The sequence below is a fragment of the Bos javanicus genome, chromosome 7 (assembly GCF_032452875.1).
Source record: "Bos javanicus breed banteng chromosome 7, ARS-OSU_banteng_1.0, whole genome shotgun sequence".
NCBI classification, from domain to species: domain Eukaryota; kingdom Metazoa; phylum Chordata; class Mammalia; order Artiodactyla; family Bovidae; genus Bos; species Bos javanicus.
Window position 1 is genome coordinate 65,267,105 of NC_083874.1, and position 14,903 is coordinate 65,282,007.

Genomic DNA, 14,903 nt, shown 5'->3' on the forward strand with positions numbered 1-14,903 from the left:
ATGGCGCCCAATGGAACGTGCCAGCGGCGGCGGAGGCCCCGCCCATAGAGGAAAGGCTGCCAATGAGCTCGCGGAGGCGGGACTTCCGCTGTCCCGCGGAGGGCGGGGAGGGGAGCGAACTGTTGTGGTGCGGAGCGTTGGGCGGGCGGCGGCCGGGCGGCCCAGGGGCTGCCTCGGGACTCGGGGCGCAGCCGAGCGGCTGCAGGGGTGGGGCGGGCCGGAGGAGCCGCGGGGCCCGGGCGCCGCGGGTTCGAGGCCGGGCCCCGCGCGGGGAGGCCGCGCCACCCCGGGGGAGCTGCCCGGCGGCGAGTTTGCCCGGCAGCCGAAAGAAGGCGGGAGCCGGCGGGGGCCCTCAGAACCCTCTGGCAACCCGGGCCCGGAGTCCTCGGGGAGCTGCTGCTTCCTGGGACGCCCTCCTGGACGTCCCCGCCGAAGGGTAACGGTTCAGGGCCCCCGGCAGAAGGCGCCTCAGGGTGACTCCCGGCGGGGCCCTGCAAGCCGCGGGAGACGACCCCGGGGCCGCGAGCAGGGAAGAAGGGGCTTGGTGGAGACGCGGGCCGGGAACCGAAGGAGCCGGAGCGCGGCGGAGCGGAGCCGGGCCTCCCGGGCGCGGGGCCGGGCAGCGCCTCGGCTGAAGACGGACTCTGGGACCCTCGAGTGCGGGGGCCTCGGCGACCTGCCCCGCGGGGAGCGCGGCTGTGGAGTGGCCTACGGGGGACCTTCCCCCAGAGGGGCCGGCCCGGGGCGAGGAGATGAACGGCTTTAGCACCGAGGAGGACAGCCGCGAAGGGCCCCCCGCCGCCCCCGCCGCCGCCCCGGGCTACGGCCAGAGCTGCTGCCTCATCGAGGACGGCGAGCGCTGCGTCCGGCCCGCGGGCAACGCCTCCTTCAGCAAGAGAGTCCAGAAGAGCATCTCGCAGAAGAAACTCAAGCTGGACATCGACAAGAGCGTGAGTCCGCCCCCGCCCCCGGCTGGGTCCCCGCGCTGGGCGGCTCTCGGGCCGCTGCCCTGGGCTGCGGGCGGGACTCTGGGGCCCTCCCCGCCCTGGGCCTCGCAGCCCTTTATCTGCAAATTGAGGAGTTGGACTCGGGCTTGCAAAGGCCGCTCGGCGTTGACGGGTTCTAACTAGGACTCTGCCCAAATTCGGGAGGTTGGTGGCGGGGCTGCTCCGAGGACCCTTCCTGCCTGGGAAAATCTGACACCAATTTTTAGCGCGTTTTATCGGTGTAGACAGGGGAGCAGGAAGAGGTGGGTTCATTTGGTTGGCCCACGGAGGAGCAGGTGATGAAGGGACCCGGCTCTTATCCAACTTCTCCCTCCTTCTCGGATCCCTGTTATTCCTTCAGAAAAGGAAAGGTGGCAGCTCCTTTCCTGTCTGCGGCGGCCTCAGCTTCTGCACAGGGTCGCCGAGCTCGCTGCTTAGCAGGCAGCTGTGGGGAAATGGGATTTCAAGGATGTGGCAGAAATAAGGCCAGGACCTGGTCTTGGGAGGTGGCTCAGGCAGTCAACGTGACTTGGAAGGAAGAAAATACACTTTTATAGGGTTAATTTCTTTAGAAATGCCCGGGGAGCGGTGGGGGTGGGTAATTTTAAATTTGAATAGAAAACTTTTCCGGTGCGATTTCACCACTGTAGTTAACTATTCTAAAAATTCTGAAGATGTGCCTATTGTCAACCAATTAAGAACTTTTTCGTTTGACATCTGTTGCTGTAAGCCTAAAGTGGCTGCCAGGGGATTAGGAATTGGAAATGAGTTGGGAGGGGTATTATTAAATACCAGGTGGACCAGCTAGATTAGGTGGTTAAGACCAAAATTTCTCCACTTTGGAGGGAAATCAGAGATTGCTCATTAAACTGAAAGGACACCCACTTTTTCCACTTCTGATGTTACAAGGGAAACTGAGACCCAGAGATAAGAAGCGAGGGTGCCAAAGTCACACAGCACCTAAGAGGCTGGTTAATTTCTTGAATCTGTTGTCTGATTTACCTCTGGGCCTCATACATAAGCCTTGATTAAGTCTTCAGTAAATAAAAAATTAAAAATATCTTCCCTGTGCTTTCTTCTACACTCTTACTCTCACATCCAGTTGTTGTTTTAAGTTAACAGTTATATTTGCAACTCTTCAATGGAAAGATGCTATTTTTAAGTGGTTAGGGGTGAATTGATGGCTTTCTCACTACAAGTCTCTATCAATGAAAGAAAGGAATTCATCTGAGCGCAAGTAACTGGCTAGCCACTGTGGTGGCCTGGAATGGGACAATATGGAAGTGAAATGCTCAATTCTAGGACAGCAGTGGATTCATCCTCATGGAAGCACTGCCCACCTTCTGTGTAGATTGTTGGGAGTCTTTACTTAATATTTTTTCCAGTCCTTAAGAAACAGAAATTTCCGGTTCTTTTAAACCCACCATCTGAACAGTTGTATTATTGCATCTGGGACTCCATTTTCCCAGTGACCCCTCTGGAAAACCTGTGTAGGGCTAAGTTGACTTTGATACACACTGTCTGGAAGAGAGGTAGCCTGAGCCCGGTACTAGAGTCCCCAAAAGGTAATGCTTTTGAAGGAGTAGGATTTCAAGGCAGACTCACTCACTCACAGTTTGTTTCAAGGTGGTGTTGTAGAGTCATTATTTCTGAAAGGGATTCTATTTCATTCTCACAGGCTTAGGCAGGAATTCAATTCTAAGTAACTGCTGTGTTACAAGAATTTTTAGCTGTTGCTGAAAGTGAAACAGAAAAAAAAACAACAACACTTAGAGCCTTTTCTATCACCCTCCTTCCTCCACCCCCAACTCCCCAAAGGCCACTGGGCTTTGAAATTTCTGAAAACCAATAAGTACTTGAAAATGGTTAAGGAAGAATAATGACTATTTATCTTGTAAAAGGGTCTAGCAGAGAACCTTTTAAAATAATAGCACCTTAAATCCAACTCAGGCAGTTTAACTCCTTCTGTATAGACATTGGCAGTGTTCTGTGATTTATTAAGATATAACATGCTTTCAAACATCCCTCCAATTGACATATATCTGCTTTTTTCTGGAGGAAAGTGGAAGTGGAGAACAGTGTAAGGAAGATGTTGCAGTAGGAAAGGACACGTGCCCAGGGTTAGAAGGTCTGGATGACCTTGGCCAGGTCATTTCCTCACGCAAGGTGGCTTCAGTTTATATCTCTAGAAAATGAGATGGGAGCCAGGGGGTTTGCAGTAGTGAATGCTGAGTTCTTTTCCATCTAGGACTCTATTATTCTAGCATCTTGACCTGAAATCTCCCAGTCACAGCTTTAGGAATCATGCCTTCTGCCTGTTCTTAAGTCTGTCAGTCTGTGAATTTGAAGACCAGCTTAGTCTTACATGTGAAACTAGCTAGCACGAAGGATGTAGGATATGTTGTGAATGTGCTTTCTTCCCTCATGAAAGCATGTCCAGTCCTCTATGCATCAGCTGGATGGGATTCTTTGAGACGGTGACACGTGCTGTGTCTCAAAGTCCTTTGACAGAGTTGAATCTGGCAAAGTCATTCAAATTTATAGCCATACGTAAATGTGGCTTTTACTGGCCTAAGCTGCTTTCAGATGCAAGGGGCTGCCTGTGTTGGTTCAGCAGCATTTATTGGGTGCCTGCTGTCTGCAAGACACTATCACAGTGTAGACGTAAAACTACTCGTGGCTCACTAATCTAACCACGTGAAAGTGCTGATTCATGTGAATAAGAAACAGTTTCCATTATTTTCTCCATGGAAAGGCCTGAATTATGCTGGTTTCCTATCAGCTTACTTTTATCTTTAAGCAGTTGAGGAATAAACTCATATTCAGAAGTCTCTCAAGAACATTTGTGTAACAGCTGGTTCAGTGTCAACAACCCCAAGTCATTTACACAGGCATTCCAGTTTGTTAGGTTCTTGAATGGTTCCTCCATCTCAACCCTGGTACTTATATTCTTAATAAAAACACGTCCTTCACATCTTAGCTGCTGCTTCCACCTTCACTTACTATTATGCCTCCAGCCTACATTAGAAAATCAGTAGTGGTATCCAGCTTCTTTTATGTGGTTTCACCTTGTGAGAATCTCTGCACCTCTTTCTGCTTCTCTTTGTGGATTCTGTGAGTGCTGATGCAAGAATTATAAATTGATACATAGAAATAGTTTTTCAGAGGGTTGTCATGGTACAGTAGTTGCTATTGTCAATGGAAAAATAGGATGGCGGCTATCCTATCATTGCCACAGTGCCGGCTTTCCTGCTCCCAGGGGCAGTGCATTCCAGCCCCATGTAAATTACTCACTCCTACAGGTCTGAAGATGTCACATCGCAGGGGGACTCTGTCTTGCCTGAAGGAAAGTCTAAGCTGTTCTCATGTCCCAAACCCCCTCATTTCTCCTGATGCTCCTGCACAGGCAGTCACTTTGACCTAAGTGACACAGTCTCCTCAGGGCCTCCTCACTCGCGCCTTCTGTCAGCCTCCTTTGAAACTTCAGTCTTGGTTGTTCCACCCAGAATGCTTCCTGTCTCGCTGCAGGTCCTCCCTTCTGGTCAGGGACCTCCACTCCAGCGGTATCTGTCACATGTGTTGTGTTTATTCAGGGGGAACTTGATTTATGATGAACTGCTCGGTGTGATATCAGTGTTCTCTTTGAGGAGATGATGGCTTGTGTCTGTTTCTTCCTGTGGTCTTTCCAATGCCTCACAAAGGAGAAAAGGCCCATAATTTGACAGATACCTGTTGCTGTTTCCATGGGATTGGCAACTCTGACTTTAATTTGCTTCCCATCAGGTAAGGCATCTGTATATTTGCGATTTCCACAAAAATTTCATCCAGAGTGTACGAAATAAAAGGAAGAGGAAGACAAGTGACGATGGCGGAGATTCTCCTGAGCATGACACTGACATTCCTGAGGTAAAAGTCCAAAACTTCACCTTGAGAAAGCTGGAGAATGAATTCTGACCTGATCCTTACCTCTGGCCTGGTTTAAGAAGTAACTTTAGTCGCCTTTGTGTTGCTGTGGTGTATCTGAAAAGTGAATCATAGCATCATAGTAATATGGAATCTGAGGGCTTAAAGCTTTGAAATCAACTGGTCTAACTGCCCCACCATTTTACTGACAGGCACAGACACTCAGGGCCACACACTCAGTTTGGGGGCCCCAGTCCAGTGCCCTCTTCAGTATCTGTGCTGCCTTTCTTCAAGAAGCCCCTGAAAAATACTTAAATAGAACCACAGTGCCGAGTTTTTCAGAACTTTGGTTTTGCCCTTAAAGTTGGAGACTGAGTGTGTATGGATCGGGGAAGTCACTTCCGCTTTGTTTCCTGGTCTGCGAAATGAAGATGTAAATTGTCCTGTCCCACCAGCTCGGATTTTCTATCACTCTCTGCTTCCTGGTCCAGGCTTACTCCCAGACATCTATTCCAAGGTCAGTTACACTGGCACAGAGTTTCTCAACAGTGGCACTGTTGGCATTTGGAGCCAGATAATTCTTTGTGGTGGCGGCTGTCCTGTGCCTCGTAGGATGTTCAGCAGCATCCCTGGCCTCTGCCCACCAAGTGCCAGGTACGCCACCACTCCCAGTGTTTCCGGACATTGCAGGTGTCCTCTGGGGACAGAATTGTCCTGCTGAGAATTGTCATCACTTCTCAAACCAGAAGGCCACCATCCCTTCAAAGTGCCAGTGTCTATTAAGCAGGGTTACAGGAATGAATATCGAATTTTCTAAATTGTTTTCACTTTAGACTCAGCAAAAGAAGAACCATTTATAATGTACATTGAATATTTGACACATGAATATTTCATAAGGCAACCGCCTGTTAGCACTCAGGGTGAAAATGACTGTGTAGGAATAGAAAGAGTAGGTGGGCCTTTGTCTGCAGATGCGGAAGAAAATCTTTGAAAATATGGCCCTTTCCCCCTGCCCCTCTCTGTGTCCCCTTTTCTATCACTGGTTTACAGTATCTTTCTAATGCTTTTAGCATTATTATTATTATTTTATGAAGGAATGGATGTATTCACTATCAAAATGCTTTTCACAAAAAAAAAAAGATTTAAGGAATGTTTGAAAAGAATGAAGGACTTTGGTCCCTCATATTGATCATTCATTTTGTTTTTAAGTGCTCTCCACCTGCCTGAAGCAAGAACATCTCTTTTAGAGGCAGGTAAAGGCAGCCCAACTTTCCGGGCCTTCACTATTTCATGACTGTGCAGCTTTCCTCTCTTCCTTTATTAGACAAAAATAAAAGGAGAGTCCTTTCCCCTCTGTTACCCAGTCATCTGCAGAGACCCAGACCCTAGCCTGCCAATTTGTACATCTGCTGCAGTACTTTGAGCTGTCTCTGGGCGGGGGGGCGGTTAAGGACCCTCACACCCGAAGGCTAGGCCTAGGGGAGAACTACCTGAGAACACTAGTGCGTCCCGCTGTCCTTCACGCCCCTGTGTCCACTCTGGGCCGAGCTCCGACCTGTCCTCCAGGATGTCTGTCTGTTTCTCCCTTTTCTCTCCTTGCCTGCTGCCCCCTCCAGCATCAGCACCCCTGCTTTCCCATCTCATTTCTGGATCATCACTGCATCAGCTCCCTCTGTCATCCCCCCACACCCCAGTCAGTCTTCCTACAAACACCACAGATTCATCTTCTGGGGATAGCACCCCCCTCCCCAAACCAGGATCGCTACTTCTGCTTGTCAAGACATGCTACCACCCAGTCTCACCCTTTAAACCCACCATAAGTGCCTCTGATCCCCTAGCCCGTGTGTCTCTCCCCTGGCTTTCTGAGCTCATGGCCTTCTCTATAATTCCCTACTGTCTGTTCCCTTGCTCCCTTTTGAAACCCTGCCTGTCCTTAGCATACGCTTCACCACCTCCATCAGCCTTCTAGGACCACCCCTCCCTGGCCAAAATTCTGCTTCCACTGTTGCTTCTGTCCTCCCAACTAGTAATTAGTCCTCAGTGGGCCACTTTTAAGACTTGTCTGTAGTCCTCTCCCTCCCCGCCCCTACCTAGCATAGTGCTAGGCACATTGGGGGCATTTGATGAGTCGTGGCTGGTCAGGTGATGGATAATGTGTTTCTCCTCTTCTCTCTAGGTTGATCTGTTCCAGCTGCAGGTGAACACTCTCCGACGTTATAAACGACACTACAAATTGCAGACCAGACCAGGCTTCAATAAGGCCCAGTTAGCAGAAGTAGGTAGACAGACTTGCCCTCTACAGAGGGAGCACCAGCACCGTGCTGCTGACCATGACCTTGATTCTCCCTGTGTGTCTATACATAACCCCTCCATACCTCTGGAAGCAACTTCCTCTTCCCTCTTTTGCACAATTTAGAATCCCCCAGCTTTAGACCTAGAAAGGCCTGATTTCCATAAAAGAAACCAGGGCACAGAGAGAAAGAAAGGACTTGCTTAAAATCACATAGCAAGTTGGTAGCTTGGAATCTCACGACTCCTGATTCTAAGTCCTGAGAGTTCTTTTGTTTGCTCATTTGTTTGAATCTTGTTTTGCAAGATTCTTTCCAGATATGTTCCATTCTGCACATGAGGTGTGTCTGATTAATCATCCCTAAACCTTCACTCATATTCTGTAGGAGCTATTTTTCTTTCTTTGTTTTCTTTCCTTGATTTTTTTCTACTCTGGTATTGGTAATAGAAGTATTTATTATAATGAATGGAGCCCAAGAATGTGTTCTCCTGCCCTGAGTCCTTATCTAGTTCAGGGCATGGGATGGGGGTGGGGGTGTTCCATTGTCCATTATTTTAATATACTGACAGCCTGCCTTGATACTTCTGTCCTATTGGTATGTATATGGGCATCCTCTCATCCTTCTTTTCTAAATGTGTTTTTCTATCTTTTATAGAAAATTTGGAAATGATGAAAAATACACTCCTGCCCCTCAAAGACAGCCACTCTGTAGTTTTCATTCTCTGACTCCCTTTTTATCTATCTGTCCTAGAGCCCTTGGTCCATTCAGAGATTTCCTTATGGGCTCACATCCCTGTTGGTTTTTGATCTTTACTTGAGAGCTTTCTTGCTGATCCATCATTTTTTCTTAAACCTCTCCTTCGCTAGCATCCAGTTAAAACATAGAAGTACATAAGCCTTTCATACTTCAAGACCAGTGCCCACCCCTGGTGGGATGGATGGGATGAGATGGGGCAAGTGGAGACTGCATTCTCAGGACTTGAAATAGATCAAAATATTGGGAATACATATGAATTTTCCTTCAAATCTGATGTCTTTCAAGAGGTAGTTACGTACTATTTAGATGATTTTTTGGGTCAGGGCTTACATCTGTTCAGTTGGCTGTTTATTTGACACAATTTTAAAAAGACACTTTTCGGCCCAGTTCCAGGGCCTAAGAGGTTATGGTAGCAGCTGGTCACCCAGAGCAGTCCCAGTCTCCTCCATGGAGATGACCTTGAGACTATGCTGTGATGGATAGGCTAGCTGCCCCTGAAATAGGACTGCATCTTGGGAGTGCTGTGGGTTAAAACGTTGCTTTTGGAAGCCTGGAAACCAAATCCCCTAAGCCTGGGAAAGAAGGGCATTCACATTCTGCATTCTGGAGCACTGCAGGGAGTTGTGCAGTAATCATAACTCCCTCCCAGCTCTGGAAGCAGCTTGCTGTTTACCTTTTACACAACTGAGAATCCGCGGCCCTGGTTTATTAACATGGTTTAACGGGCTGTGTTTTTCCCTCCCATATAGACTGTCAGCCGACACTTCAGGAACATACCTGTGAATGAAAAGGAGACCCTCGCTTACTTCATCTACATGGTGAAGAGTAACAAGAGTAGACTGGACCAGAAGTCAGAGAGTGGCAAACAGCTTGAGTGATGATGAAGCACACCTTCAAGGAATGAAGTATAATATTAATGCACAGGTGACATCTGCTACATTTAAGCCCATAAAGACTGTTAAATTTTATTGTAAATAAAAAAGTTTGAATAATGAATACTGTAAATCTTTTCGGGCAGGAGGATTATATTCTCATGATTCAGCATGTTTATACACAGACTTTCTTTTAAGGCAACTACCGGACTAAAAAAAAACACAAGATCGGAAAAAGAAGGAAAGGAAAACAGTGCATTGCCGCATTCTGCAGAGCATTAAGTCACTTCTGCTGGACGTGTGGGATGACAGATATTTTGGTATTCACCTTGTAATTCCACGCAACCACTTGTGAGGTATAGCCCCGGACCAGCAGCGAGGTACGGCTCGCAGAGAGGTGCATGAGCAGACGTTTGCCCGGGACGTAGACACCACGCTTTGTCACTTATCAGCAAATCATTTGACCCCGGCCCCTCACCGGCTCTGTGCTGTGCACACAGTAGGCACTCAGGCAGGGTTTACTGGCACATCCAACTGTCACTAGCAGAGCCAGTCTTGGGCTTCCCACCTCTTGGTATCAAGGCCTCTGCTGTTCCTGTTGCTCACCACTTCACTTCTAGAGCGTGAGGAAGTCCTGATGCACCAGCAGGAGGTTTCAGGTCAGACCGGGACTCCAGGGCAGACTCATGTGCCAAGCTGTATTTGTGGAGGTGCCAGAAACCCTGATGCAGAGCCCCTCCTGGGAGCCGTGGTCCGTTGTGCACCCCTCCACGCTTCATGCTTCAGGGTCAAGTGATGTATTGGGACTTCATTCTCCTGGGCCAGAAATGCTTTGACACATGGAGACATTTAGTGCTTTGGGGCTCATGTTTTCAGAGATACTAATCCTTAATTCACAACCACAAGGAAGCTTCCAAGGATCGGGTGGTTTCTGCTCCGAAGTCCAGCTCTGGGATAGAAAGTCTGACCAGCTTTGGCCTCTTTGGGGGTCAGCAACAAATCATGGGTTTGAGCAACACAGGTCAGTGCCATCTGATGTTCATTTTTGTGAGCAGTTTGCCTCTCTTTTAGGGGGAAAGTTGCTAAAGTGTTTTTTTCTTTTTAAGTATTAATAATTACCTGATTTTTGTTGTTGTTGTTCAAAACCTCAGATTCCTCTATCTAATTATATCAGAGCCAAAGTATCCTTTGAAAACAAAGCTTTATATCCAAAAGTATGCTTTTGCAAAATTTTCTAGTCAGTGTATTGGAGGGCAGAGGATGTGGACAGGGAGTGGGAAGAAAAGAGAAGAAAGGACTTGAATTCTAATTTCTGACCACCTTGACATATATTGTGGTCAAAGGTACCGCTTTCTAACTCAGTTTTCATTCTGAGTTCTTCCTTAAGCCTTAAAAAATAGAAGCAGCATTGGACAGCGTAGCCTGGCAGAGTGTTTTAGTGTCTCACAGATGACTTAATCTGAGTATCCACACAGAGAAGTCAGAACCACCCCCAACACATACACACCCAGCAGGGTGGTAGAGTGGCCAAAGGTATCAGTTCCACAGAGCGTGCTTTCTATGGACGGTTAGGGCCACCACTCTCGCTCAGTAGCTCCATGTGTTCAGCTGCAGCCCAGCTTTCACCAGTGTTCACCACGCATGTCTAGCAGGTTGCAGCCTTTTAAGATATGTGTACATGAATGTACCTAGAGCATACTTGAGACTGAGTGGATCTTATCTGTGTACACCTGGCCATGGATGGCACATCAGGGTGTTCTGGGCGTGTTTCCAGTTGTGCAGATTCAATAGGTGTTTAGAGAGTCTCACTACTCACAGCTAAAGGCTCTTGATGTGTGGGCATCAAGAAGGCTCTAAAGTAGATTTTTATTTTCCCCTGAGGAGCTGAGTTAGAACGGCTTTGAAGGCATCAAACACCAAGTCCCCTTTATCCAGGAAAGTGTTTTCTTGTCAGGCTGGAGTTTGGGGGCAGATAGGCTTAAGGCATTGGGAACCTGCTCTCTGGAAATGTCCACAACTCATTGAGAAAAAAAGTGTATTTTTCTGATGTTTGAGCCAGAATTGTGGATGTGTAGGTCATGTCACTGTTTCTTCAACAGCAGATCTGTGTTCCCAGTTAAGAGACAGCAGTGCACTTCTGTACAAGAAGCTGTGGTATTAGGTTCCGTCTGTTCAAGCATGGCTGTGAGAGTGCTTTCGTTCCCATGTGAAGCCTGGGGAAGCTTCCCCCTCAGGCAGATGCTATGCGCCCTCAAGTCCTGTGCCAGCTCTCCTCTAAGGAGAGGGCCTTTGGAGAGTGGAGCTTGTGGGTGTCTTTTCAACCTTTGAAAGCATGTTAGATGAGAAAAAAGACAAAACTTTCTGAGCTTGTATTTTTCTTGTGTGCAGAAATCTATTTCATCAGACCACTAAGCCACTTGCCTTAGCCTCTTCTGCAATTTCCCTCGGTTTGATCTGGAGCAGGAGACGTCTACCTGTTAGAGGTGGCTGACCCTCCAAAGCACCCAGGTCTGGCTGTGGGGAGCAGTGGGGCTTGGGGAGCTCAGCGCTCATCGCGGCTGCCTGCATTTTGCTACCACCTGTCAAGGACTCGTGCTTCTCTCCACCTGTCATGTCGCAGCATTGCCTTCTCTCCTCTTGGTGCTCCTGGGCAAAACTGGAATATGCAATCCAGAACTGGCTTTGTCTTCTTAAAGAGCACGGCTCCTGCCTCAGTTCCAGCCTGCTTTGTTCTTTCCTGTGCCCTGAAGAGTCACATGGAATTGTCAACATCTTGCCGTCCATGTTGCTTCCTTTTAAGGTTTTTAGAAAACAAATGGACAAACTTCTTATTTCAGTGAACAAACTCTTAGGTTGGCAACAGCATGTGAAAAAGATCATAGCCAAATCCCTTGAGAGATTGCAACCAAAGGATTCAAGACCAGGGGTGTAAAAGGAAGAGGAATTTCATGTATGTGATGCAGCCGCCAAGTTGTTAGATGTTCCTGTCATAGCTAAATAGTCACAGCTAGTCTTCCAGAGAGCAGATATGAATAACTGCTTGCAGCTGGAATGTTGCATCTAACCTTGGCATTTCAGCTGTTTATTTAGTGGGAACTTTTTGTTAACATCCTGGAGGGCACCTGCATTGTAGGAAGGAGAAAGCCGGAGTGGGAACATACTCAGGAGCCCAACCACGGATCCCAGAGGTGTTGCTGCACGGAAATCATCTGAGGACTCTGTCATTACAGCGACAAGATCCAAAAGTTGGGAAAGGACCTCTAAGTCATCCAGTCCAGTCTCCCATAGGTGCTGACATTCTGCCTACAACCGTCCCACCAAGGTTGGAGCAGTCTGGGTTTAAACACCTCTGAGGACAGAGAACTCACTACCTCCTGGGGAAGCCTGTCCTATCTTTGTAAACCTCTGGCTTTTCTGTGTTCTCTGTAATTTCCATCTTAGTCTCTGCCTAATGGGGGCCAAGTAAGTTAGCCAAGGACTAATCGCTGGCACCATCCCAGGGCATAGTGTTTGTCTTTGGGGAAGGAGCAGCTAGCAAACAAGACACTTTGTTGTCCCAAGTGTTCTCCCCCCTAAGTATTATTAGTCCATTTAGTCCTTACTGAAGATGTTGAGGAAACCCCAGTTATTCTCCCTCAATCTTGCTAAAGCTGATGGAGGAGGTCAGGGGAGAAGAGAGTGCTCTCAGAACTGCTAAAAAAAATACCTTAGGACAGAAAAGGCCTTAGTTTTGTGTTTGCCTCACAAAACTTAGGAAAAGTTTTAGCTGGAAGATTGTAAACTATGATCATGCTCTGCCTGGAGTTGAAAGGTTAAATAGCCCGTAAGGGCATATACCTTAAGATTGCTGCAAGTACTGCACACACTGCTTTTATAGAGAAAGCAAAGCTTAGGAACTTGGGGGAACCACATGTCTCAGTGTCAGAGAGGTGCCATATTTTCCAGCTGGAAACTCCTTAAAGGTTGCCATTGCCCAGTCATTGATTTTTAGAGATGGGGAAACCAAGATTCAAAAAGACTTGCCCGAATGCTTTGGCATCATCTAGACCCACTTAGCGCTGGTTCACTTCACAACTCACAGCATAGCTGGAACCCAGTCTGCAAGGGAGCTGCCCTCAGATCCTTGAGACCTGCCACTAAGCAGAGGTTCCCCAGGCCAGCCTGGCTGTCAGGGACTGTGAACAAACCTGCAGAACTCAAGGCTGTAAGACCTGACTGGGAAGGCCATCAGTTGAGTTTTGTAAAATGAATGGGAGGGGAGATCGGAAGGAGCCTGTAATTTAAGACCAAGATTCCAGAGTCCTGGCGGGAAATGTGGTGTCCTAGAATGTAAGTTCTCACAAAATGCACTTGCCTTTCAGGTGGGTCAATCAGGTGACCCTGACTTGAGCAGACACAGCTCTGTGGCCCTGCCATTCGCAGCCCCCGTCCCTGTTAGCGAGAGAAGCAGTTGAACTGAAGGACAGGTGAGCTGAAGACCACGCCCTGGGAAGCGTGGTGCTCTAGGGGTGCTTTTGTATTTATTTTATTACAGACTGTTTCCAAGTTCATGGTCAGGAAGGGTAAAGTCAATCCCATTTTTTGAGGTGGAATCCAGCCGGAGGCAGGGTGGGACTTTTCTTACAGTAGGAATGTCTACAGTCATTTCATCTGGCTTGCATCTTCAAACAAACTCTTCAGTGGCTTTCATTTAATGAGCACATCTTTGCCAGTGGCAGAGGCTTGTGCAGGATCCCTGTCTCACATGTCTATTATCTGCTCAGCCCATCAGAGTGTTTTAGGGGTGCGGGTTGGTTTGGGTTTTTTTTTTTTTTCCATTTTGTAACTGCCTTATCAAAAAGCAAGTGCCCTTCCATTTCAGGCCTCCTCATTGTACATGTTTCCTGCCAATTGGGGGGATCATTTGTATTTTAATTTTGTAATCTATGGCTCTGTACTGTTGAAAGGCTCTCAATTCTGTGGGGTCTCCTTAGTATGTATATGACTTTTCATGTTGCAATATCACACAGATGGGATGGCCCGACTTTTGCTCTTAATAAACGATCTAAATGAGAAACAAGAGACACATTCTGTTGTTCCCTTTGAATGCCCACATGGAGCTCAGATCTTTCACTTGTGCGTTCGGCCCCTAGCTGTATAGGACAGTGACTGGTGATAGCCGTCTTCCCTCCATTTGCCCTTCCACCGTGAGTGCACCCTGCACAGGTCACAGAAGTCTGACCCTGCCCTCCTGCTCACTTCTGTGCGAACTGACTGCAGCTGATCGGCCGGAATCGAGCCTAAGTGCTACCCAGCATAGCAGGTACCCTGTCCCCGGAGCTTCACTCTGGTCTTCGGTTATCCATGTATAGTTGTCCACCCATCTACGGGATGGATGGTTGCAAATTGAAATGCCTGCTGGGGGCGCAGAGGGAGTTGCAAACTGGAAAATCCAGGTCCCTTCTAAGGGCGGCCACCACTCTGTGTTATACATTGTGTTGAGTCGTTTAGTCGTGTCCGACTCTCTGCGACCCCGTGGGCCATAGCCCACCAGCTTCCTCTGTCTGTGTGGATTCTCCAGGTAAGAATACTGGAGTGGGTTGCTACGTCCTCCTCCAGGGGATCTTCCCGACCCAGGGATCGAACCCAGGTATCCTGCGTTGCAGGTGGATTCTTTACCATCTGAGCCACCAGGGAAGCCAGCCTGTTTTTGCCACATGGGAGTGCAAACTGAAATTTTAAACAGAAATCTTCAAAGTACAGTTAGTTCCCCTCCTCAGCACCCTCACCCTCTCCCATTCCATAGTGTGGAGGTGGATTTCTCAGCATCCTAGGTGGCATGGAGAGTGGGGAGTCTTACTTGTCACCTGGAGCCTTCAGGGTCAGTGACAGGTTGTTGCTGGAGCATGCCATTTTTCAGAGTCATCTTGCTTCAGAAAGCAAAGGAAGGCCCAGTCTTCTGCTGTGCAGCCTCTTGATCTGAGGTATAACAAAAAGTAGTTCCTTCCACTTCTCTGTGCCCTCCCTTTCACATGAAACTGCTGAGGGCTGCCTCTGGCCCCTCACACTGAACCTAGAAGAGGTGCTTTGTTGCCAGGCTTCCCCTGAACTGGCCA

At 48.2% G+C, this 14,903-nt stretch overlaps 1 protein-coding gene across 3 annotated transcripts; it reads left to right on the forward strand.

Annotated features, from left to right (window-relative positions):
* Positions 1 to 286: 286 nt before the first annotated feature.
* On the forward strand, positions 287 to 13,869 carry SAP30L (SAP30 like). 3 transcript variants are annotated; one of them, XM_061424124.1, is made up of 5 exons: positions 317 to 950; positions 4,770 to 4,892; positions 7,066 to 7,164; positions 8,686 to 9,829; positions 11,197 to 13,869. In XM_061424124.1, exons 1-4 carry the CDS (start codon positions 753 to 755, stop codon positions 8,812 to 8,814), a joined length of 549 nt encoding a protein of 182 aa, XP_061280108.1. In that variant the 5' UTR covers positions 317 to 752; the 3' UTR covers positions 8,815 to 9,829; positions 11,197 to 13,869. The 3 variants fall into 3 exon arrangements, with proteins under 3 accessions (XP_061280111.1, XP_061280108.1, XP_061280109.1); XM_061424125.1 differs by having other exon boundaries at positions 13,170 to 13,869; XM_061424127.1 differs by lacking the exon at positions 7,066 to 7,164 and having other exon boundaries at positions 287 to 950.
* The last annotated feature ends 1,034 nt before the right edge of the window (positions 13,870 to 14,903 follow it).